General features: G+C 47.3%; 1 protein-coding gene across 2 annotated transcripts in view; it reads left to right on the top strand.

Moving 5' to 3' along the window:
* The window catches only part of LOC140385113 (annexin A13-like), a 57,512-nt gene that overhangs the window by 19,132 nt on the left and 14,293 nt on the right, over window positions 1–24,087 (top strand). For both annotated transcript variants that reach the window (XM_072466943.1, XM_072466944.1), the window contains exons 3-8: window positions 9,390–9,484; window positions 10,856–11,026; window positions 12,336–12,369; window positions 18,420–18,499; window positions 20,867–20,935; window positions 22,680–22,781. In XM_072466943.1, the coding sequence (XP_072323044.1) occupies window positions 9,390–9,484; window positions 10,856–11,026; window positions 12,336–12,369; window positions 18,420–18,499; window positions 20,867–20,935; window positions 22,680–22,781 (551 nt within the window). The remainder of the gene's footprint in view (window positions 1–9,389; window positions 9,485–10,855; window positions 11,027–12,335; window positions 12,370–18,419; window positions 18,500–20,866; window positions 20,936–22,679; window positions 22,782–24,087) is intronic.

Here is a 24,087-nt window from a genome sequence, read left to right as displayed (position 1 = left end):
CCGGCCTACATGAAAGCTCACAGATAAACAAAACAAAGGGTATCTAATAAAACACTATCTAGCTCAACACCATTTGGGTTTTTGAGTCTATCTAGCAAACAGCACCTGTGTACCTGAAGGTGTCAAACATGCAGGATATTTGGTTCCCACGTTGATCATCAGGGGACCAAAGAGTCATCGGAAAACCTACCGAGACACAGCCAACTGGTGGCTCCTCCCATATTTAATTGCCAAAAGCCGTGTAAAGAACTTTAAAGGCACGGACCTCGATTTTTGGCTAACGAGAGCTTATGGTCTTATGTTTCCTTTGACAAGCTGGAGCTAAAGTTTAAAGTAATTGGCGACAAAAACCGATGGGAAACTAGGAGAAATTTATGTATTGCTGATTAAAGAGACCCGTCAAAGCTTTTTGTCTTGCACTTATCAGGACACTTCGCCAGGAGTGCTGATATAAGGGAAGAACAACAATTTATTCTGCGTGAGAAGAGAATCCTGATTGGTTGTCGTGGAGAATGCACCAGTTGATGGTGACTGATAGATAACAAGCAATGTTTGGTATTTAAATCAAGCAGTTTTATCCTGATTGGTCAAGGCATTGCCCTGGGGAATGATTCAGCGATACTCAAGCTTTGTGCTACCAAGAGGCTAAAAGAGAAATTCCTTCATACAAATGGTTGTTAAGATCTGTAATGCGCTACCTAAAAGGGACAATTGGACATGTATTTGGGGAGGACCAATTTGCAGAGTTGTGGGGAAAGGTGAGGGAAGTGGGATTAACTGGACCAGCACAGATACAACAGCCATATGGTCCCTTTCTGTGTCATGCGATTCTAGGATGCGATGAAAAAGCAAAGAAACTAGCCTAGTCTCTGAAGCTGAGGCTAGATAAGGATTTAGTTCCTGCACATTCTCTTTGCTAATCGGTGAAGATAAATGTCCATATCCTTCTGTCCGGGCACAAAACCCTTTAAGTACAAGATTTCAACATGTGCTTTAAGCGAGATGCTTATATAGAGAGTCACCATTCCCCAACTTTGGAGGAATAAAAGAGGAGAGGCAGGAGAAATCTTAAACTGTTAACGACCAGATGGTAACACGAAGCCAGAGGTCCCTGGTCAAAGTTACAGGGGGCGATTCTCCGAGCCCCCCCCCCCCCCCCCCCCCCCGGCCTACTTTCTGGCGCGGCCGGCCCCTGAACCCCGACGCCATGTTGAGTCGGGGCCGGCGCGCAAAAGAAGTCCCCCGCGCATGCGCAGGTTGGCGCGGCCGAACTGCACGTGTGTGGGTTGGCGCAGCGCCCATTTGGCACCGCGATAGGAGGCTGGAGCGGCGTGAACTGCTCCAGCGCCCTGCTGGCCCCCTGTGGGGGCCAGAATTGGTCATACCCGGGCCCGGTTCACGGCGTTCACGACGGCGGGAACACTGGGGCTCCATATTGGAGAATCGCCCCCACAAAGTATTTACAACAAAGAACAGACCATTCGCCCCAATATTTTCTATTCCTTTCTCCCTCAGGCACTAAGATAACTTCCCCTGAAATATTCACCTCACCCATTCTGTATAGTAGCAAGATCCACATTCTCTCTGTGCAAAGACAATTCTCCTGACTTCCCGATGAATTTATTAGGGACTATCTTATAGTTGTGGACCCTGGTTCTGGTCTCACCCACAGGTGGAAACATCTTCTCTCTGCTCACCCTCTATCACCTTTCAGCTTCCTCATTTCCAGGGAAAATAGGCCAATGACATACGAGCTGATAAGTACCCACCGACCACAATCCACTTGACCAAAGCGCAGTGTTTTATTTCTGTCGCCCTCTTCGCATCACACAGTGCGCACTCAAAGCAAATACTTATCATGTTGCCTCTGAAATAGCGACTGTCGTCGAAAACAAATCACTATCTTCACCAGATGGTTCAGGGTGATTGTCCAGTCCCGTATTCTCAACGGTAAGGTTGTTTCACTGACGACAATGACAAGGAGACCAGTAAAATGTTGTACAGAGTGAACTGGCTCATAAACGGTTGAGATATTTGTCAGCCAAGGAGTGAATGGGAGCACTTAGTCAGAAGGTCATGGGTCGTCATTCCACACCAAAGACTTGAGCAATGAATCCAGGCTGGCATTCCCAGTGCAGCCCTGAGGGGGTGCCCTCTCCTGGATGATGCATGTTTTTTTTAGCCTATCTTCACACAGACTCTGTTTTCCCTTTGGGGAATAGTGGAGGAAGGATTCCTGAGCTGATTATCAGCCCACTGAACCATGTTATCAGCACGCGTTCCAAGGCCAACAAGTCTTGGGGTTGGACTTGAACCTGCAGCTTCTGGGCCAGAGGTAGGGACACAATCCTCTGTGCCACCTGATTTCCTGACGATGATACATTAAGCCAAAGCCCTCTCAGCTGGATGGAAAAGTTTCAACATTTCAAAGAAGTACAGAGGACTTCTTTGCGACAACCTGGTGCCAATATTTCTCCCTGAACTGGCATCACTAGAGGGAATTATTTTGTCATTTTATCAAACCTCCTCCATGATAACAGTGACTATGACTTGATTTACCGACTGCGTCCCCCGGGAATCGAGACGGGATGCAGCCGGTAGATCCCGTTAGGGGCCTCTTCCGGGTTTCCCGTCGGTCATTATGCCTCGCGAGATCTGATCAGATCATAGAATCTTAGAATCCCTACAGTGCAGAAGGAGGCCATTCGGCCCATTGAGTCTGCAACGACTCTGATAAAGCACCCCACCTAGGGTGCTGAGGATGCCCCAGCCGGGCACCATTTAGCACTGGCCCCCACAATGGACCAGGTGGAACGGCACTTGGGGGCTCCTCCCAGGTGATTGGAGGCCCAAGTGGTTGGTATCTGGGCAGGCTGGCACCCTGGCACTGCTGATGCCACCTGGGCACCCTGGCAGTGGCAATTGGGTGCCAGCCTGGAACTGCTGGGGTACCCAGGTGGCATGCCAGGTTGGCAGGGGCACTGCCAGTGTGCCAGGCTAGCAGTGCCAAGGTGCCCATATGGCCTTTTTCCCACTGGGGTGCCCTGCCCGTATGAACTGGGGTATGGGGGGGGGCTCGAGGATCCCCCAACAGGTGAGCTGAGACGTTGGGAGGATCCGGGGGTCCGGTCGGGAGACGGGAGATGAGCGGAGCTCCTCATGGCAGGAAGTGAGACTGAGTGGGGATGCTCGGCAGGGCTTTCCCCGTTGAGGCTTTGAATAAAAATCACAGTGCCGTTAGATAGCGGGGTCGTTCAATGACCCCTCTAATCCCGCCCAGAACGGGCTCTATTTTTTGGGGGTTAGATGGCGCCCTGTATTACACTTCAAAAGCAGTTCATTGGCTGTTAAAGTACTTTGAGACATCCTGAGGATGTGAAATGTGCTTTTTAATTGCAAACATTTAATTTATTTAATGGAAACAGGTGCCATATCACTCTGAGCGTTAGCAAACGCAGTTAACACATCCGCAATATAAAAGCATAAGAGTATTAATCGTCCCACAACACCAGGCTTGAGAAAGAAACTGCAGTTGTATTTTGCTCAAGGAACAGCAGAGGTCAGCAATGGTTCATTTTGCTAATGGTGCGGTTTATGACAAATATATTTTCAGATCTTCCTAAGCTATGCAAAAATCACTCTTAAAATCAGCATCATCCAGAACAACCAAGATATAAACTTTTTCAAACTGGAATAATGTTGATAAATGCTGTAGTTTATCAAAATCGTGAGGCTACCAAACTAATCTCTTGCAGTTTTACAGTACCTGGGCGCTTTATGCAAATATCTTTCCCTTCTTCAGTCAATTCCTAAAATACCTGGAAACCTGAGAGCAACTAGATTAAAGTTTTGAGTTCACCGCTGGCCACTCTGCTGCCTTCTGGGAAGCTTCGTGCCATGTGGGATGAATTCTTCCAATTCTAGCCTGTTGAGCAAGCCTGACGTTCATCGCTCCACCGTAGGCGACAGCGCTGTCTTGCCCCTTAACTCTAGATTTCCTTCTCAAAACTATCCACCCCTCTCGATGCTCATAAAATGCTACCACTTTGACCAAGATTTAAGTCATCTGCCCTAATGTGGCGTAGTGTCGCATTTTGTTTGACAATACTTCTGGAATGATCTACGACATTAAAGGTGCTATATACGTTGGTGTTGTTGAAGGTCACCGATCCTTTCTCTACCCTCCTTTAAGACATTTCATAGAATCATAGAATCATTGAATTTACAGTGCAGAAGGAGGCCATTCAGCCCATCGAGTCTGCACCGGCCCTTACAAAGAGCACCCTACTCAAGCCCATGTCGCTACCCTATCCCCGTAACCCAGAAACCCCCACTTAAACTTTTTGGACACTATGGGCAATTTAACATGGCCAATCCATCTAACCGGCACATCTTTGGACTGTGGGAGGAAACTGGAGCACCCGGAGGCAACCCACGCAGACACGGGGAGAACGTGCAGACTCCGCACAGACAGCGACCCAAGCCGGGAATCAAACCCGGGACCCTGGAGCAGTGAAGCAACTGTGCTAACCACTATGCTAGCATGCTCAAACCTACCTCTTTGATCAAGTGTCATGACAACCACAAAGGACACGGGGCATCGTCGATTGATTTCCCCGTGGGAGATTTTCAGATTGGGCATTGGAGGACTTTACGAAATTATCAGTAAATATCCGGAAGTCTTCCATTAGGGCCTTGGAAAAATAAAAGGAGCCAGAGTCAGAATCTATGTTGACACTGACGCCGTGCCAAAATATTTCAGGGCACGACCGCTTCCGTACACATTGCTAGAAAAAGTAGAAACTGAGCTTGGGCGTCTGGACCCGTGCACTTCACAGAATGGGCTGCACCCCTCGTACCAGTCCTCAAACCCAATAAATCGGTTCACCTTTTCAGGATTATGAACTCACAGTAATCGGGTCTCAAAATTGGATAGGTACGCCATGCCATATAGAGAACTTAAGTGCCAAACTGACAGGTGGCCAGTCTTTCACAAAAGTAGACATGAGTTACGCTTAACTCCAACTTGAACTGGACGAACCCTCACAAAGATAGGCCACAGTTAACACACATAAGTGCCTGTACTAGTATACCCATCCACCCTTTGGGGTTTCGTTGGCATGTTCCATATTTGAAAGAGTTATGGAGAATATACTCCAGGGGTTACCCAAGGTGGTGGTGTACCTGGATGATGTTCTCATTGCAGGGACTACTGAGCAGGAGCACCTCGCAAACCTACATGAGGTCCTGCAGCACTTTTCAAAGGCAAGAATACATCTTAAAAGAGAAAAGTGTGTTTTCCAAGTGAGTGAAGCAACCTATCAAGGCTAAACAGTGGGGCTAAACAGCAGGCTTGTAATACAGAACAAGGCAGCAGCGCGGGTTCAATTCCCGTACTGGCCTCCCAGAACAGGCGGCGGAGTGTGGCGACTAGGGGCTTTTCACAGTAACTTCATTGAAGCACACTTGTGACAATAAGCGATTATTATTATTATTATTATTATTATTATTATTATTAAGGCGACAGAGTCGACAAAAAAGACCCAAACCCTGTTGAGGACAAGGTCAAGGCTATTAAGGGAGCACCTATCCCACGAAATGCCATGGAATTGAAATCCTTCATGGGACTAGTCAATTTTTATGGGAAATTCATCCTGAATTTAGCCTCCTTGTTGGTGCCAGTGCATCTCCTATTGTTGGTGAGGTACTCTCGCATCATTGGACAGACGGCATGCAGCGTCCCATTACCTACCTGTCCAGGACTCTTTTGGTTGGAGCAAATTGAGAAGGAAGACTTGCCATTTTTTTTTGGGTGTAAAAGAATTTTGCCAGTACGTCTATGGTAGATGTTTCATGATAGTGACAGAACGCAAGCCTTTATTGGGCCTTTTTTAAAGCATCCCGCCTATCGGCCCTGCCCGGATACAGCGTTGGGTCTTGTTACTGGCAGCTTACCAATCTTCCTCAGAGCATTGCCCTGAGACGCGAGTAGCCAACGCTGATGCTTTGAGTCGGCCCCCGCTGCCCACAAGTCTGGCTCCCTTGCCTGCGATTGAAGAGGTACCAGCGAAGGAAATCGAGGCTTGGACACAAAAGGATCCAACGTTATCAAAGCTAAAACGCATGATCCTGAACGGCAGGATCCACAGACAACCTTCTGATGACATGAAACCATATCTAACTAAGAAAGCAGAGTTCAGTGTCCATAAGACCATAAGACATAGGAGCAGAATTAGGCCACTCGGCCCATCAAGTCTCCTCCACCATTCAATCATGGCTGATATTTTTCTCATCCCCATTCTCCTGCCTTCTTCCCATAACCCCTGATCCCCTTATTGATCAAGAACCTGCCGATCTCTGTCTTAAAGACACTCAGTGATTTGGCCTCCACAGCCTTCTGCAGCAAAGAGTTCCACAGATTCACCACCCTCTGGCTAAAGAAATTCCTCCTCAACTCTGTTTTAAAGGATCGTCCCTTTAGTCTGAGATTGTGTCCTCTGCTTCTAGTTTCTCCTACAAGTGGAAACATCCTCTCCACGTCCACTCTATCCAGGCCTCGCAGTATCCTGTAAGTTTTAATAAGATCCCCCCTCATCCTTCTAAACTCCAACGAGTACAGACCCAGAGTCCTCAACCGTTCCTTATACGACAAGCTCTTCATTCCAGGGATCATTCTTGTTAATCTCCTCTGAACCCTTTCCAAGGTCAGCACATCCTTCCTTAGATACGGGGCCCAAAACTGCTCACAATACTCCACATGGGGTCTGACCAGAGCCTTATACAGCCTCAGACGTACATCCCTGGTCTTGTATTCTAGCCCTCTCGACATGAATGCTAACATTACATTTGCCTTCCTAACTGCCGACTGAACCTCCACGTTAACCTTAAAAGAATCGTGAACAAGGACTCCCAAGTCCCTTTGTGCTTCTGATTTCCTAAGCATCTCCCCAGTTAGAAAATAGTCTATGCCTCCCTCCATTTCTCCTTCCAAAGTGCATAACCTCACACTTTTCCACATTGTATTCCATCTGCCACTTCTTTGCCCACTCTCCTAGCCTGTCCAAATCCTGCTGCAGCCCGCCTGCTTTATCAATACTACCTGTCCCTCTACAGATCTTTGTATCATCTGCAAACTTAACAACAGTGCCTTCAGTACCTTCTTCCAGATCATTAATGTATATTGTGAAAAGTTGTGGTCCCAGCACAGACCCCTGAGGCACACCACTCGCCACCGGCTGCCATCCTGAAAAAGACCCTTTATCCCCACTCTCTGCCTTCTGCCGCGGACCTCTGGCAATGGCTCCCCGGCGGCACGGCGTACACGCGGTAACGCCGATTTTCAGGTCCCAGAGAATTGCCGAACCGGTGCCGGGCCCGATTACGGCGTGAAAGTGGATTCGCCGCCCCCGGCACGGGGCTGCAGAGAATCCGACCCATGGTTTTTCTTACTCTTTGAGTAGGCTGGATCTACATTTCCTGGGGATTAGAGGAATGAAAGGGTGTCGAATTGAAACATACAGACATGTGGGCAGTACAAGTGGCTAGCACTGTGACTTCACAGCGACAGGGTCCCAGGTTCGATTCCCCGCTGGGTCACTGTCTGTGCGGAGTCTGCACGTTCTCCCCGTGTCTGCGTGGGTTTCCTCCGGGTGCTCCGGTTTCCCCCCACAGTCCAAAGACGGGCAGGTTCGGTGGATTGGCCATGGTAAATTGCCCTTAGTGTCCAAAAGGTTAGGAGGGGTTATTGGGTTACGGGAATAGGGTGGAAGTGAGGGCTTAAGTGGGTCAGTTGTCATGTGAGAGTGCCTTTAAGAAATGGATGTTTAAGCAAAGTACCTTTAAGAAATGCAGTGATGTCAGAGAGTAGGTGTTGCTGAGCTCAGTTTGGCCATTTTGAGGTTAGTTCTGAGTTTTTAGTTTGAGTTTGAAAAGAGCTTGGGTGTGTGTCTGTGTTTTGCAGTGAGCTGGATGTGCTGTGATCTCTGCCATGAAAGACTATCTCTGGATCATTTGGGTGATTTAAACTCATAATAGTAAAGCCTTTAACCTGATGTGTTTCTGTTTAAAGGTGTTAAGTCTCTTGGATGTTGAAAGGAATAACTGAAAGATTATTTAGTGTTGTAATATTTTCGGGGTTATCTTTGAAGTAAGGGGGTGTTAAGAGATCCAATGTTTATTTAAAAGGGTTAAGTTGAGTTCATGGAATAAACATTGTTTTGTGTTTAAAAACCATTTGTCCATAATTGCTGTATCACACCTGGAGAACAAGCCGTGTGCTCGGAAAAGCAACAAATAGCATTAAAGGGGGAGGTTGGTTGAACTCCATGATACATTTTGTGGTTCTGAAAACGCCTCTCCCATAACACAGTGCAGACTCGATGGGCGAATGGCCTCCTTCTGCACTGTATGTTCTATGTATGAACATATAACAAAAGAGCAGGAAGAGGACAATTAGGCCATCCAACCCGCTCTGCAATTCAGAAAGATCATGGGGTTGTGAATGTTTGGCATTCTCTAATAATAATCTTTAGTATTGTCACAAGTAGGCTTACATTAACACTGCAATGAAGTTACTGTGAAAATCCCCTCGTCGCCACATTCCGGCGCCTGTTCGGGTACACTAAGGGAGAATTCAGAATGTCCAATTCACCTAACAAGCACGTCTTTCGGGACTTGTGGGAGGAAACCGGAGCACCCGGAGGAAACCCACGCAGACGCGGGAAGAACATGCAGACTCCGCACAGTGACCCAAGCCTGGAATCGAACCCGGGTCCCTGGCGTTGTGAAGCAACAGTGCTAACCACTGTGCGGCCGTACCACCCATGCACCCCAGAGAGATACAGATGCTCAGCCATTGAGTATAATCAAGACATTTAAAAAAATGTTTTATTCCTTTCTCAGAGTAACAAGGCCAATTCACAGAGTGGACAGGGCAAACCCTTAATCAATCTCCTTGCTTGCTTCAAAAAACAATTCAACTTCAAATTGAATCCAATTCATGGTTCCCACAAGATGCAAGTTTTAAAGAAAAGACGTTGCATCTGATATTGAGCTTAATCTGATACCTGTCGCCATTTAGCATATTCAAGACAGAAATCGACACATCCTTAGCAACTGAGGGATGTGGGGCGAGTACAGGAAGGTGGAGTTGAGGTACAAGGTCAATCAAAACCTTGCTGATTGACAGAGCAGGCTCGAAGGGTCGCATGGTCTATTCCAGCTCCTATTGCTTACATTCTTATGTTTTAAGTTCTCTACCCCATTGAATCCCTCAATCATCTTAAACCTCTCAACTACACCATGCCTTAATCTTCGATCTGAGATGTGACACGATTTACGTCCCAAGTTGCCATTTCATACATTCACATGATTTGTTGTCGAATTTTTAGGAACAGATGAAGTCACTATTATCAAAATCCTTGCAAGTCGCTCGACAGAACAGAGGCAGAAGATAAAGGAGAAATACAGAGCTTTGTATGGGAAAGTAAGTACAATTGTGACAAGGCTCAGTTGAAATTTAGTACATTGGGAGCAAGTGGTACTGAAACCAGTGGAACATCACTCTATTCGCTGCACTCCCGTTTCATGTGCATTTTTTCTTCTTTATTCTTTCATGGGATGTGGGAGTCGCTGGCTGGGCCAGCATTTATTACCCATCCCTAATTGCGCCTTGAGAAGGGGGTGATGAGCTGCCTTCTTGAACTGCTGCAGCCCATGAGGTGTAGGTACACCCACATTGCTGTTGGGGAGGGATTTCCAGGATTTTGACTCAGTGACAGTGAAGGAATGGCGAAATAGTCCCAAGTCAGGATGGTGAGTGTTTTGGATGGGTAAATTCATGGTCAACCTACCAAGACTAGGCTTACAATTCCAAATTTGTTGCTTGATTTTAAGTTCCCCCAGTTGACCTGGTCGGGAGTTGAGATGCTTTTGCACTTCAAATAGATGCTACCAAATGTAAATCTGTCTCATTTAGACTTGTTCAAGAAAACTGCCGCTTTTCAGCCTTCATCAAATACTTGCTGTCGCCGGGCCAGAGTCCTGGAACTCCCTCCCTAACTGCACTGTGGGTGTACCTACACCACATGGACTGCAGCGGTTCAAGAAGGCAGCTCACCACCACCTTCTCGAGGGCAAGTAGGAACGGGCAATAAATAGTAGCCTTGCCAGCGGATCTCACAACCCATGAATGAATAACAAAAGGGCTTGCCGTTTTCCCATGGCGCACCTTGTCGTCTAGCAACCCACAGATGGTGGGTATCCAGGGAGACTGGGAAGTAAACAATGTGATTGAATTCACCTTAAAAAAAACAGAAAGGGGGAAAAACACAATGTCGAATCCTGCGATAATTAGAACGCATAGACAATAGTAGAGTGGTTAGCCCTGCTGCATCACGGCGTTGAGGTCCCAGGTTCGATCCCGGCTCTGGGTCACTGTCCGTGTGGAGTTTGCACATTCTCCCCGTGTTTGTGTGGGCTTCGCTCCCGCAACCCAAAGATGTGCAAGGTAGGTGGATTGCACACGCTAAATTGCCCCTTAACTGGAAAAAATTAATTGGGTACTCTAAATTTATTTTTAAAAAGAAATTACGTACAAGGTTTATTTCAATACGATTCTACGACTCGTCCACGCCCTTAAGGGTCTCTTTCTCCGACCTGCACCTAGGCCGGGATTTTTATACAACTGGGGCTCCACTTGTCGAGCGAAAGCCCCTTAAAGGGGAAGTCCCCACGCCTTAAAGGGGATGTTCATATTCCAGGGAAGTTATGGGGAATCGTAATGTCCTGATCCCAGGACCTCCATTGGGTTTACAACTCACAGCAAAATATATCTTTACTTTCTTCTTTTCTGTAGGATTTGGAAAAAATGCTGAAAGGTGACCTTAGCGGCTGCCTCGAGAAGACAATCTTGGCCATGTTGGACCGCCCCAGTGAATTTGATGCCAAGTTGTTAAAGGAGGCAATGAAAGGAGCTGGAACTCATGAAGAAGTCCTCATTGAGATTCTCTGCACACGAGCTAATTCAGTATGCTTGAATTTAAGCTATGCTATTTATTTATGATGACATTGTGACTCCGTTACAAGGACACTGCCTTTGGAAGGGTTTCTCTTGTTACACAGAGAATCATGGAATCAAGAAGGAAGCCATTTAGGCAGCCTTGCCTGTGCTGACTCTTGGACGAGCTATTGAATTATCCCCATTCCCCTGCTCTTTCCCCATAGCCCTCCAAATGTTTCCTTTACAGCACCTGTCCCCTAATCCCCCCAAACCCTGTCCTCCATTCCCCATTTCAGTGGGACCTGGAATTTCAGCCAATTAGCTATAACCTTCTCTCCACGGACACTGCACAACCTGTTGAGCGTTTCCAGCGTTATCCGCTTTTTTCCCCGATTCCCAGCTTCCGCAGTATTCCTGCTGGCCTAATGTTTCAGGTCAATGACTTCTCATCATAACTTCTCACTTCTTCATCACTTGTAAGACCCCCAAGCTTCCCATTGTTTGCCATTTTCAATCTCTGCTCCACTCCCACTCTAACCTCTCCATCCTTGTCCTCCTGCGTGGTTTCAATGAAGGTCAATGCAAGCTCGAGGGTCAGCACCTCCTCTTTCAAGCGGGCACTATAGAGCCCCCCAAACCTAACACTGGGTGGAATTTTATCATTGTTGGACTAAGTGTCGCCCCCTGTGGGAAAAGCAGTGTGCAGCCTGATGCCTCCACTGCTGCCTATCCCGCGATATTTTTTGACACTTATTTCAGGTCCCATCATGTCACACTGGCAGACCCATCTTTTCTTTCTTCACTTGTCCCATTACCATCTCCTTCCGCCTTGCACTGTTGGGATGGTGTTGGTTACAGAATGTGCCGGTTGAAGGAGTCTTCATAGTCGTCTGTATGTTAACAGCAAGTCTTTATACATCAGACCCTTATACTACATGCCCCATCATCCCTTTTGTCCTTTTATCAGGACCTTTTGCAGTTGACCTACTTCCCTCCTTTTCCACACTCCCCCTCTCCTGCCACCACGCTCTACCTCCTCTGACAACCCTTCCCTGGCTACGTATTGGCTTAATTATCTTTAACTTTATCCTGGTCTCTCCTTCGGGCATCAACCTGAAGTGTTAAATTTTCTCCTCACTCCATCGCGCGCGGGGGGGGCGAAGTTAAGACAAAGACCAGCCATGATCTCACTGAATGGCACAGAGGAGGATTGAGGGGCGAGTGGCCTGTTGCTGTTCTTGCCTTCCACGATATTCTCTGACCCCCTGAGCCAAACAGTTTTGTCTTTATTTTATAATCACCTCTCAATATTTGTCTGTTATAATGTGTTTTTCAGCAAATTGAGGCCTTAAAGGAAGCCTACAAACAAAGTAAGTGTTCCTGATACTTCGATAAAGAAATTGACTCACGTTTCCTTCTGGTGGTGCTGTGGAAATGCCACTGAACAAGTAACCCCGGGGACGTGGGTTCAGATCCTCACCATGGCAACTGGTGGAATTTAAATTGAATGAACAACTTTGGAATTGAAAGCTAGGGTTGGATTTTCTGAGTTTTCCCTGTCGACGGGATCTTGCAGTCCCACCAAAGGCTCCCTGCGGAAAATCCCACCCCGAGTCTCAGTAAAGGTGACCATGAAACTGACATCACTGGTTGTAAAAACCCATCTGGTTCACTAATGTCCTTTAGGGAGGGAGATCTGCCGTCCTTACCTGGTCTGGCCTAATATGTGACTGCAGATCCACAGCGGGCAGCACAGTAGCACAGTGGTTAGCACAGTTGATTCACAGCTCCAGGGTCCCAGGTTCGATTCCCGGCTTGGGTCACTGTCTGTGCGGAGTCTGCACGTTCTCCCCGTGTGTGCGTGGGTTTCCTCCGGGTGCTCCGGTTTCCTCCCACAGTCCAAAGATGTGCAGGTTAGGTGGATTGGCCATGATAAATTGCCCTTAGTGTCCAAATAGGTGGGATGGGGTTACTGGGTTACGGGATAGCGTGGAGATGTGGGCTTGGGTAGGGTGCTCTTTCCAAGGGCCGGTGCAGACTCGATGGGCCGAATGGCCTCCTTTTGCACTGTAAATTCTATGATTCTATGAATTCTACAGCCCTTTGAAATAGCCTCATAAATGCAGCACGGCGACGCAGTGGTCAGCGCTGCTACTTCACGCCGCCGAGGTCCCAGGTTCAATCCCGGCCCCGGGTCACTGTCCGTGTGGAGTTTGCAAATTCTCCCCGTTTTTGCGTGGGTCTCACCTCCACAACTCAAAGATGTGCAGGATAGGTGGATTGGCCACGCTAAATTGCCCCTTAATTGGGAAAAATGGATTTATAAAATAAAAAGAAATGGCCTCGTAAGACACTCAGTTCAAGGGCAATTAGAAATGGGCAACAATGCTGGTCCCGCCGATCATGTCCATATCCAATGAAAGAACAAAAAAAATAGTTAAATTAAATTATTTGTCACGCTGTTAAATTTTATTCGAATTTCAAATTGTGTTCACTTTTCCTCTCGCATTTCACGGGAGGGAAAATAATCGTCTTTCCACTAGGCTCAAAAAAATCCAGATTGCATGCGGTGCATAATTATACAATGGCCTGCCTTCAACCCGTTTCCACACAGTGTAGACATAGCAGAGGTTACCTATTTCTAAATTCTCAAGGCTTCCAGTGCCAAACCTGCCTGTATCTTTCAGGTCGCAGTTATACTGCACAAGTGGAAAAAAAGTCACATCACTGGTGGTGGAGAGACGATTTATTCTGGTACTGCCATCAGGCCTCTATCTTCTCTTGTGAGGATAGCTTAGAGAACATAGAACATTACAGCGCAGTACAGGCCCTTCGGCCCTCGATGTTGCGCCGACCTGTGAAACCACTCTAAAGCCCATCTACACTATTCCCTTATCGTCCATATGAAATGAAATGAAATGAAATGAAAATCGCTTATTGTCACGAGTAGGCTTCAATTAAGTTACTGTGAAAAGCCCCTAGTCGCCACATTCCGGCGCCTGTTCGGGGAGGCTGGTATGAGAATCGAACCGTGCTTTAAACCGTGCAGCTTTTTGGTCTGCTTTAAAAGCCAGCAATTTAGCCTAGTGTGCTAAACCAGCCCCATTGGATATGTCTATCCAATTACTATTTGAATGCCCTTAGTGTTGGCGAGTCCACTAAGCTCGGGCTGTTCTCCGTGGAGAAGAGAAGGTTGAGGGGAGACTTAACCGAGGCGCTCAAAAACACGAGGGGGCCTAAATAGAATAGATAGGGAGAAAGAAAGCGTTGCCATTGACTGAAAGCTTGAGAAACAAAGACACCAGTCGAAGGTGAAGGATCTGGAATAAGAGTGTGGAGTGGAGGAGGCAGATCCAACCGTAGCTTTCAAAAGGGAATTGGGTAATCATTCGAATAGAAAGAAACTTGCAAGGCCACGGAGAAAGGATGGGGGAGTGGGACATTCAGAATCAGAGTGGCCACAACGGGTTGAATCGTCCCCTTCTGTTTTGGAACCATTCTATGGTCCTGTGAGTCTTAGATGCTGTCTGCGTCCAATTTGGAATATAGATTGCTTGCACTCTAAGGGGGTGAAATCAGTCTGGGAGTGGGTTGAGGTGCTGGGTGTGGAGTGGGATCAGGAGGCACGAGAGCAAAATAAATCCTTTGCACTGACGCCCAATTATCTTTCTTACTGAGCTAAAAAACAGGAAATCCACCCCTTAAATCTTCACCATGTCTCTGACTTTAAGGTTGGGAGTATCAGAGATGGCCTCCTGCACAAATGGTCTACTGGCCAACTAAGCTCTGGGTAAACCCGAACTGAAGGGCACTCAGTGACCTCAGTGACCTCTGTCATAATATACACCAGTATATCATGGTGCAGACACACACTGATGGACACACAGTGGGACCAATCAGCATACACAACACCGCAGCCAATCACCAGTGAGAGCACACGCACTATAAAGACAGGGGACAGGAGAGTTCCCGCTCATTCTAGCAGCAGCCAGCTCGGAGCACAGAGCTCACAGCCTGCATCACAGACATTCACCATGTGCTGAGTGCCTCACCATAGCTAGTGATAGGAAAGGGTCCACAGTTACGCTGGTATTGCTTATACCCACGTTTACAGTATGTTAGCATAGTTGAACAGTTAATAAAATAGCGTTACACCACTTCCAGCATTATTGGCTTGTTTGTGAACCAGAACACCCAACACAACAACCTCCACTGCCTAATGTGAAAACCTCAATGGCCTGGGTTTCACTGCAGTGTTTTTAGTATGTGGCAGAACCCAGTGTGGTAGCATCGTTTAGTAATCCAGAGATTCAGACTAATGACCCCAGGTATAGGAGCTCCAATCCCAACTCGATTTGTTCTCACTGGAACGACGGAGGTTGAGGGGCGACCTGATAGAGGTCAACAAAATTATGAGGGACATAGACAGAGTGGATAGTCAGAGGCTTTTCCCCAGGGTAGAGGGGTCAATTACTAGGGGGCATAGGTTTAAGGTGCGAGGGTCAAGGTTTAGAGTAGATGTACGAGGCAAGTTTTTTTACACAGAGGGTAGTGGGTGCCTGGAACTCGCTACCGGAGGAGGTGGTGGAAACAGGGACGATAGTGACATTTAAGGGGCATCTTGACAAATACATGAATAGGATGGGAATAGAGGGATACGGACCCAGGAAGTGTAGAAGATTGTAGTTTAGTCGGGCAGCATGGTCGGCACGGGCTTGGAGGGCCGAAGGGCCTGTTCCTGTGCTGTACATTTCTTTGTTCTTTGTTCTTTGACCGTTTGTGAGTTGAATTCAGTACATTGAATAATTGTGGAATTCGGAAGGTTTGCACAGTACGGCAATTGTGACCATGAAGTCATTGGGTGGTTCGTCGATGCCTTTTAGGGAAGAAAAGCTGCTGTCGTTATGTGCTCTGACCTGGAGGTGACTCCAGACCTGCTTCAACCTGGCTGGCTGCCTGAAATGGCTGAATAAGCCACTCAGCTCTCGAGGAGGAAGCTCACCACCATTTTCTCCCAGGGCCATAGAGGCTGCTTTGTCAGTGACTCCGACATCCTGCAAATGAATAAATAAAATAAACTGATTGCAACTAACTGTCATACCACCAGGGGGTCGCCGCTTAGCTTCAGTGTTCAAGCTGATGTATGAATTGACATCCTAACGTTCCTGGAACTTGGAGCAATAACTTGCAACTCTGCAACGTGACCTCCAGGTGGAGTATGTTGGTTGAGGGGTAATTATTGGTCCGACCCGCAGGGTTTACGAAAATGGTCCCATCCATCTGGGAGGATAGACAAGGCCTCAGTTTAACGTCTCAACCTTAAAACCCGCTTTTCTCTACCCATTCTAATGCCCGAGTGGAGGGCACGTGGGGTTGCCAACTCTCTTTGGGACGTATTCCTGGAGGAGTCGGTCAGCATATGATCGCATGCTGCCAGCCGTCCCTCCCCCAGGCTCCCGCCTTTGATCACCTGACCCATCCATCCTCACGGATATTCCCACGGACAATCCGGAAGCAAGTAATCTCTTTGCACCCCGGCTGCCCATCAAACAGCCATTTTCCCACCCACGACATTTTTCACAATGAATCATCAAAAAGGTTTCAAAGAAAACGTGGGGAAAGGACACGCGCAATGTTTTATTTCCTCTCTGGCTTTGCTCCCAGCAGCCTGCTGGGAATTAGCCTTTAATTCCTGGAGACTCCAGCACAATCGTGAAGGGTTGCAGCCTGAGCGGTGAAGTGGTGCTAAAGTTGGAAATGGAGTATGGTTCAGTGCCCTCCCAATCATGGTGGCGAATAATCCTGAGGGAAAAGGAAGACTTACCAGGATAATTAGTATGGAAGGTGGATCCATCAGTTCGATTGTGACCATGGCAGAGAAACTGGGAAAGTGGAATGGAGTCCTTCCAGGAAACGGAATGGGAGGAAGTGTATTCTAGATAGCTATGGGAGTCAGTGGGCCTATTGCGGACATTGATCAGTGGCCCCGTCCCGAGAAAGGGAGACGGAGAAGGCAAGGGAAGGGAATGAAGAGTCGGAGATAGAGCATGTGAAGATGAGGGAAGGGTAGAAATGGAAACAAAGTTGAAGTTTTCCAGTTCCGGGCGAGAGCAGGAAATGGCACTGACACAGTCATTTACGTGCTGAAAAATGAAATGAGGGAGCAGGGGGCTGGGTAGAACTAAAACAAAATAAACTTCCATAGAACCCACAAAAGGCAACCCTAACTCGGCCCTATGTGGCATCCCAAAGCAACAACATTTATTTGGTGGACATGAATGGAGTTAAGTGAGGAGTTTTTCAAGGTGAAAGCAAATTTGTGTTAGGTGGAGGAGGGTGGTGAGTGGGGTCTGGAAGGAAGAAGTGGGGAGCCCTCGGGCCTTCCTGGCAGGGGATGGAGGTGTGGAGAGACAGGGGGTTGGATTCTCCGTTTGGAAGACTACGTCCCCACGCCGGCGTGAAAACGGTGGTGTTTTACGCCAGGAAAACGGCCACCGATTCCCTGTTCCGGGTAATTAGTATGGAAGGCGGATACTGTAGGAACTCATGGGTCTTAAACCTAAATGGGGAGTGTTTTCGACAGCCAATGCACCCTTGCTGATGAGCACCAGTATCTTGTTTTTTGAGTTAATCCAGGCAACATAGAGCTCCCAGCTCCAGCTGCCGATAGGGCCCTGAGCATTGCTGGGTCCCTGGCTGGCTGCGCTTGTGCGCAGTGGCGACCTGCAGCGCCAGCGCCATGCTTCATGGCGGACGCAACCCTCGGACCCGGGCGCAAAAATAGTCTCCCCCCCTTCAGCCGCCTCGCATGTACCCGGACCCCCCCCCCCCCCCCCCCACACACACACACACAGTGCTCCCAGCACCCCCTGCCCGCGGATTGGCCCTCCCCCGACTGTGGCGGTGCTGGACTGAGCCCACAGCCGCCACGCCGAGTTCCCGACGGGTGAGACCACACGTGTCCCGCAATGGCCTGAGGCCGTGGATACGGCGTGTGGCGTACTCCTAGAGTACACCGCCTTTCAGGGGGCGGCACATGGCGAAAGCGGCGCCCCCCCCGATTCTGTCATCAGCGGGGATCCTCCGCCCCGTCGCCGAACGCGACTTCGGAGTCAGGGTTCAGCGAATCCAGCCCAGGACGTCCATGGCGAAGAGGAGGTGGTTAGGACCAGGAAAATGGAAGCTGTTGTACTGGCAGACGGAAGGATGGTGGCCCAAATGGAAAGAGGTGGGAGAAGAGGAGAAAAAATAAAATCAGGAGAGTAACAAATCATTCAGCTTAAGTGTGTTTTGACTTGGGTGGACCCCACAAATGGAAGGCGATATTTTGTAATTCACACCAATCTTCCACCTCAATTTCGATAGTGTTCTATTTTGCAACATTGCTCACGATAAACCTTTCCCATTTGTTTTGGTACAGTGTTTCTAAGTGATCTGGTGATTGATGTTCAAAGTGAAACCAGTAGCACGTTGAGAAAACTGTTACTCTTGTTGCTTGAGGTAAGGGATAATACCACTTTCAACTCGTACTGGCGTGTCGCAGATGTAAAAATATGTTTAAAGCCATCTACAGCAATTTTTGCTTTCAATGTACACACGAGAGAGAAAAAACACTCAATAGGTTAGCCATTCAACTAAAAGGATAATTTATAAAATCAACAAGCCTCAAGTCTTTATTAGAATTGAATTGTTTGGAAATGTTCCATTGGATGTCTAAAACTTCACCGCAAGACATCACGTAGGGTAGAATCATGGGATCATTCAGCAGAGAATGAGGCCATTCAGCCCGTCCTCCTTGTACTGGCTCTTTGAAAAAGCTATCCAGTTAGTCCCATTGCCCTGCTCTATCCCCACAACTTTTTTCCCCTCGACACATTCATCCAATTCCCTCTTGAAAGAACCATTGGATCTGCTCCCATTGCACTCTTAAGCAGCATTTACCAGATCATTACACAAAATAAGTGTCCTCACCTCCCCCTCCCCCTTTTACCGCAGTGTAGCAAAAAAATTGCAGAGGCTGAAATCTTTGGGCCGAGACAGAAGGCGTTGGAAATGCAGAGCAAGTGGATCTGCGCCTGAAAGAGAACAGTTGATTCAGGATACTGATGTGACACTGTCAATAAAACTGAGCACAGTTATAGGACTCAGGGGACGGCCAATAAAATGAATGAATGAAAACTAGCATCTAAGGATCAAAGTGGAATTGACGGAATAGTTTCACCCGAAAGTCACCTACTGGCTCTGACCACATCGTATCAGGCAGGGCATGGGGGTGAGGGGAGAGGGTGGGGTGGGGGGTGGGGGGGGGGGGGGGGTGGAGGAGGGGGAGAACGGTGGGAGGAGGCGATGGACTAGGAACTCAGACATCGCTAAGAATGACATTAATTACCACCAGAAGTCTCAAAGCTGTTTAAAATCAATGGAGTACTTTTGAACTGTAGTCACGGTTTTAATGTAGGAAACACGACGGCCAATTTGCGCACAGCAAGATCCCACGAGCAGAATGGTGGTCATGACCAGATAATCTCATTTTATTTTAATGTTGAATTAAGGGCAAGTATTGGTCAGCACACCAGGGAGAGGTCCTCTGTTTTCTTCAAAATAACACGATGGGGTCTTTTAATGTGTGCAGTTTTGGTCTCACTACCTCAAGACCTGCCATAGAGGGAGCACAGCAGAGGTTTACTGGGCCCATACCGGTGTTGGCGGGACTGTCCTATGAGGCGAGATTGGTTAGACTGGGCCTGTATTCAGTGGAGTTTAGAAGGATGAGAGGAGATCTGATTGAAACGTATAAATTTCTAACAGGGCTGGACAGACTGGATGCAGGGAGGATGTTTTCCCTGGATGGGGAATCTGGAACCAGGGACACAGTCTCGGGATACGAGGTAGACCATTTAGGACTGAGATAAGGAGACATTTCTTCACTCAGAGAGTGGTGAACCTGTGGAATGCTCTACTACAGAAGGCTGTGGAGGCCAACTCGCTGAATGTATTCAAGAAAGAGCTGGATCATTTTTTAGATTTTAATGACATCAAGGGACACGGGGAGAAAGCGGGAATATTGCATTGAGATCGAGGATCTGTCATGATTGTATTGAATGGCGGAGCAGGCTCGAAGGGCCGAATGGCCTCCTCCTGCTCTCTATGTTTCACATCCATCTGAAAGGGCGGTAAAGGGTTCAGTTTAACTTCTCATCCAAATATCAGCACCTCCGACAATACGGCTTTCCCTCAGTACGGCACCAGACTTTTGTGCTAATTCCTGGAGTGGGACTTGAACCGAGAACCTTGATTTGTGACTGAGAAGTAAGAGTGCGACCAACTGAGCCATGGCTGACACTTCGAAAGGAAAGAGGAGGGATAAGGAGATGAGTCCAAAATGTGCGATGTGACTAATATTTGGATAATCCAGCAGATAAAGAAGAAATATGATTCAAGCCTGATTTTGTTGAAGTCAGTGTTCAGACTAGACACCGCTCCCAAAGCTCCAGTTGAGTTTGCTTGGATCACATTCCTCCCGATATCAGCAATAACACAGAATATAAAAAAGCATGAAGCCAAGCTTACCTTCTATAATACTGGGGATACGGAGCCTTGAGTTCCAATCTAAGGCACTGTTGAGTTTAGTTTTGTGCACCCACAGCTCACCAGGAAAGGAAGGGCTTGCCGAAAGAGAAGTGTTGAATGTTAATCCCCTCCTGGGTGTTGTGGCTTTAGGTCATCCTGAGCTGAGGTCATGAAAAGCCCGATCTAAATACAAGTCCTTCGCCCCAACCCCATCATGGAGTCACAGTGTTCACTAAGAATCTAATGTTGAGCATAGCGATAACCTGGCTAACGTTGTTGGTAATTGTGTGAATGCAGGCCGATCGAGACGAGGGGTTCGAAGTTAATGGAAGCTTGGCCGAGCAAGATGCTAAAGAGCTGTATGAGGTAATTAAACCACATGCAACATATGTTTTTTTTTTTGCTTTATTCTTCCATGGGAAGTGGGGCATCCCTGGCAAGACCAGCATTTGTTGCCCATCCCTAAATCACCCTGAGTTGAGTGTCTTGCCAGGCCATTGCTGAGTCAACCATATTGTTGGAGTCATGTGTGGCTAAGGATGGCAGATTTCCTTCCTTAATGTGGGGGGGTGGGCGTGTTTACAGCAATCGATGATAATTATCATGGTCATCACGCCTTACGTTCCAGATTTACTCACTGAATTTTAAACTCCACCGCTCATGTTGGGATTTGAATCCATACCCCCGTGGTGTTCTCTGCTTTACTTTACCTGGATGGCTTGGATGTGTAGTGTTGAACAAAGAACAACAAGCTGTGTCAACAAACAAAACTAATTTAGTAACACCACTAAATACAATTCGTATGTATTCCTAAAGAACAAGGTTACTATATTAAATTGTCTATCTCTAACTACAGAACCCTCAAACACACAACTCCTCTCTCTCATGCCTCACCACCTTCTCCCTGAATCCCAGAAGTCACATGATATATATATGACTGTTCTGTGGTTCCCTCTAGTGGTAAGAAGCATTATCATTAGCTTTGTTATGGGTCAGGGTTTAGAGAATCCCAAAGTGTATCATGGAGTTCACCTGACCCACAACCTTTAATAGATTGTGGTATCATAGATTATCATAGAATTTACAGTGCAGAAGGAGGCCATTCAGCCCATCGAGTCTGCACCGGCTCTTGGAAAGAGCACCCTATCCAAGGTCAACACCGCCACCCTATCCCCAGAACCCAGTAACCCCACCCAACACTAAGGGCAATTTTGGACACTAAGGGCAATTTATCATGGCCAATCCACCTAACCTGCACATCTTTGGACTGTGGGAGGAAACCGGAGCACCCGGAGGAAACCCACGCACACACGGGGAGGATGTACAGACTCCGCACAGACAGTGACCCAAGCCGGAATCGAACCTGGGACCCTGGAGCTGTGAAGCAATTGTGCTATCCACAAGGCTACCGTGCTGCCTATGGGGAGCATACAGGTGTATGTATACTCGCTCTACAGGTATGGTACAGCAGAAATGGACCAGTATTTTTGAAAACAAAACAATGTTTATTCTATGAACTCAAGTTAAACTTTTTAAAACAAACAGTGAATATCTTAGCAACCATTAATTCAAAGATAACCCCCAAAGAATACAACACTAAGTAATCCTTTAAGCTGTCCTTTTAACATCCAAACGACTTAACAAACCTTTAAACAGGAGCACATTAGGTTCACATTCACTATTGAGAACATTTATAATTCTGAATTCACCAAATGATCCAGAGATAGTCTTTGGATGGCAGAGATCAACAGGACAGCTCTTTATTTAACTCCAGCTGCAGTTCACTGGAAAACCCAGACACACCCAAGCTTTTTCTCAAAGTGAAACTAAAAAGCAGAACCAGAGCTCAGCTCCACCCACACTCTGACATCGCTGCAGTAACATGAGCTGCTAACCATTTCTTAAAGCGACATTCTCATGACAGCTTGTTAACTCTTTACATCCCAGTCAATATACATATCATGACAACCCCCAGATCATTAGCCTGGTGCCACTGGTTTGCTAGCCATACCACATTCCCACTGTGCCACCGTCTCCCTCTCTGTGATAAGACGATGATTAGATATTCTTAGCAATCACTTTCAAGTTGACAACTTATTCCCTTTCACAGGCTGGAGAGAATCGCTGGGGAACGGATGAACTGGCATTTAATACTGTCTTAACCAAAAGGAACTGTATGCAGTTAAGAGCTACTTTTAAAGCCTATGAAACTGTAAGTATTACTCATTACAGAGGATGCTGGATAAACTCAGCAGGTTTGGCAGCAGTGCCAAGGGGAGAGAAACAGAGCTAACATTTATTCTTGACACGTTGGGCTGGATTCTCGTTTCTACCAGTCTGTGTTCCTTGGCTGCGCGCCATTCACTGGCGGGGGATTCTCGACTCCTGCCGCTTGTCAATGGGATTTCCCATTGAAGCCACCCATTGAAGGTGGGGGTGCACTGCCGCTGGGAAAAGAGAGTCCCGGTAACCGGAGAATTCCGGCCAACCTTGTATCGGTTATTGTCAATTTGCCTTCACTTGAAATTAAAATTGTGGGATGCATTTAGACCAAGGGGACATAACCTTAAAATTCAAACCATGCTATGCTGTAGAGAAGTAAAGACACACTTTCTCACATGAAAAGGGTCAGTAGGAGTGTGGAATGTTCTTGCCCAAAATGCAGCAGATGCTCACTCAATTAATAACTTTCAAATCTACAATCGATAGTTTTTTTGTGTGCCAGATATGGATACTGATAGGATTTGGGGACAAGGAAGGTAGGTTGAGTCCATATAATGATCATCTCATAAAATTGCCGAGCAGGCTCGAGGGGCTGAATGGCCTCCTGTTACTATGTGGCCAAAGCATAGACAGTCCAAAGATGTGCAGGTTAGGTGGATTGGCCATGCTAAATTGCCCTTCGTGTCCAAAAAGGTTAGGTGGAGTTACTGGGTTACGGGGATAGGATAGAGGTGTGGGCTTGAGTAGGGTGCTCTTTCCAAGGGCTGGTGCAGATGCGATGGGCTGAATGACCTCCTTCTGCATTGTAATTTCTATGATTCTATGACAGCCTTGTGATTGAGGTATGCCTATCTTGCACAGTCCATTGGTACTCTTCAGTTAGTCCAGCTGGAAATTTTCATTGTTACTTTAGCTTTGAACTACCAAACAAAAGAAAAGTGAAATGGAGAAAGGATCTTGGTTAAGAAATTGTTGCTGTAATCTATTCAGTTGGGGTTTGCGCTGCCTCAGTTGTTAGTATTCTTCCCGCTGACTTGCAATGTTCTGGGTTCCAGTCCCTCGCCAGGATTTAAGCACATGAATCTACAGGCTGACGCTTGAGTGCAGTCCTGAGGGAGTGCGGCATTGTCAGCGGGTGAGATGTTAAACCGGACCCTGAGCTGCCTGCTTGGGTGGGATGTAAAATACCCCATGGCTCTATTCTGAAGCAGAGCGGGCCAGTTCCCCCTGGTGTCCTGGCCAATATTTATCCCTCAAATCAACGTCACAAGAATAGATTACCGAATCTGGTCATT

Source organism: Scyliorhinus torazame, chromosome 11 (assembly GCF_047496885.1).
Source record: "Scyliorhinus torazame isolate Kashiwa2021f chromosome 11, sScyTor2.1, whole genome shotgun sequence".
In the NCBI taxonomy this organism is placed as follows: domain Eukaryota; kingdom Metazoa; phylum Chordata; class Chondrichthyes; order Carcharhiniformes; family Scyliorhinidae; genus Scyliorhinus; species Scyliorhinus torazame.
Note: the sequence above shows the minus strand (reverse complement) of the source record. Positions and strands in the feature narration are given on the sequence as shown.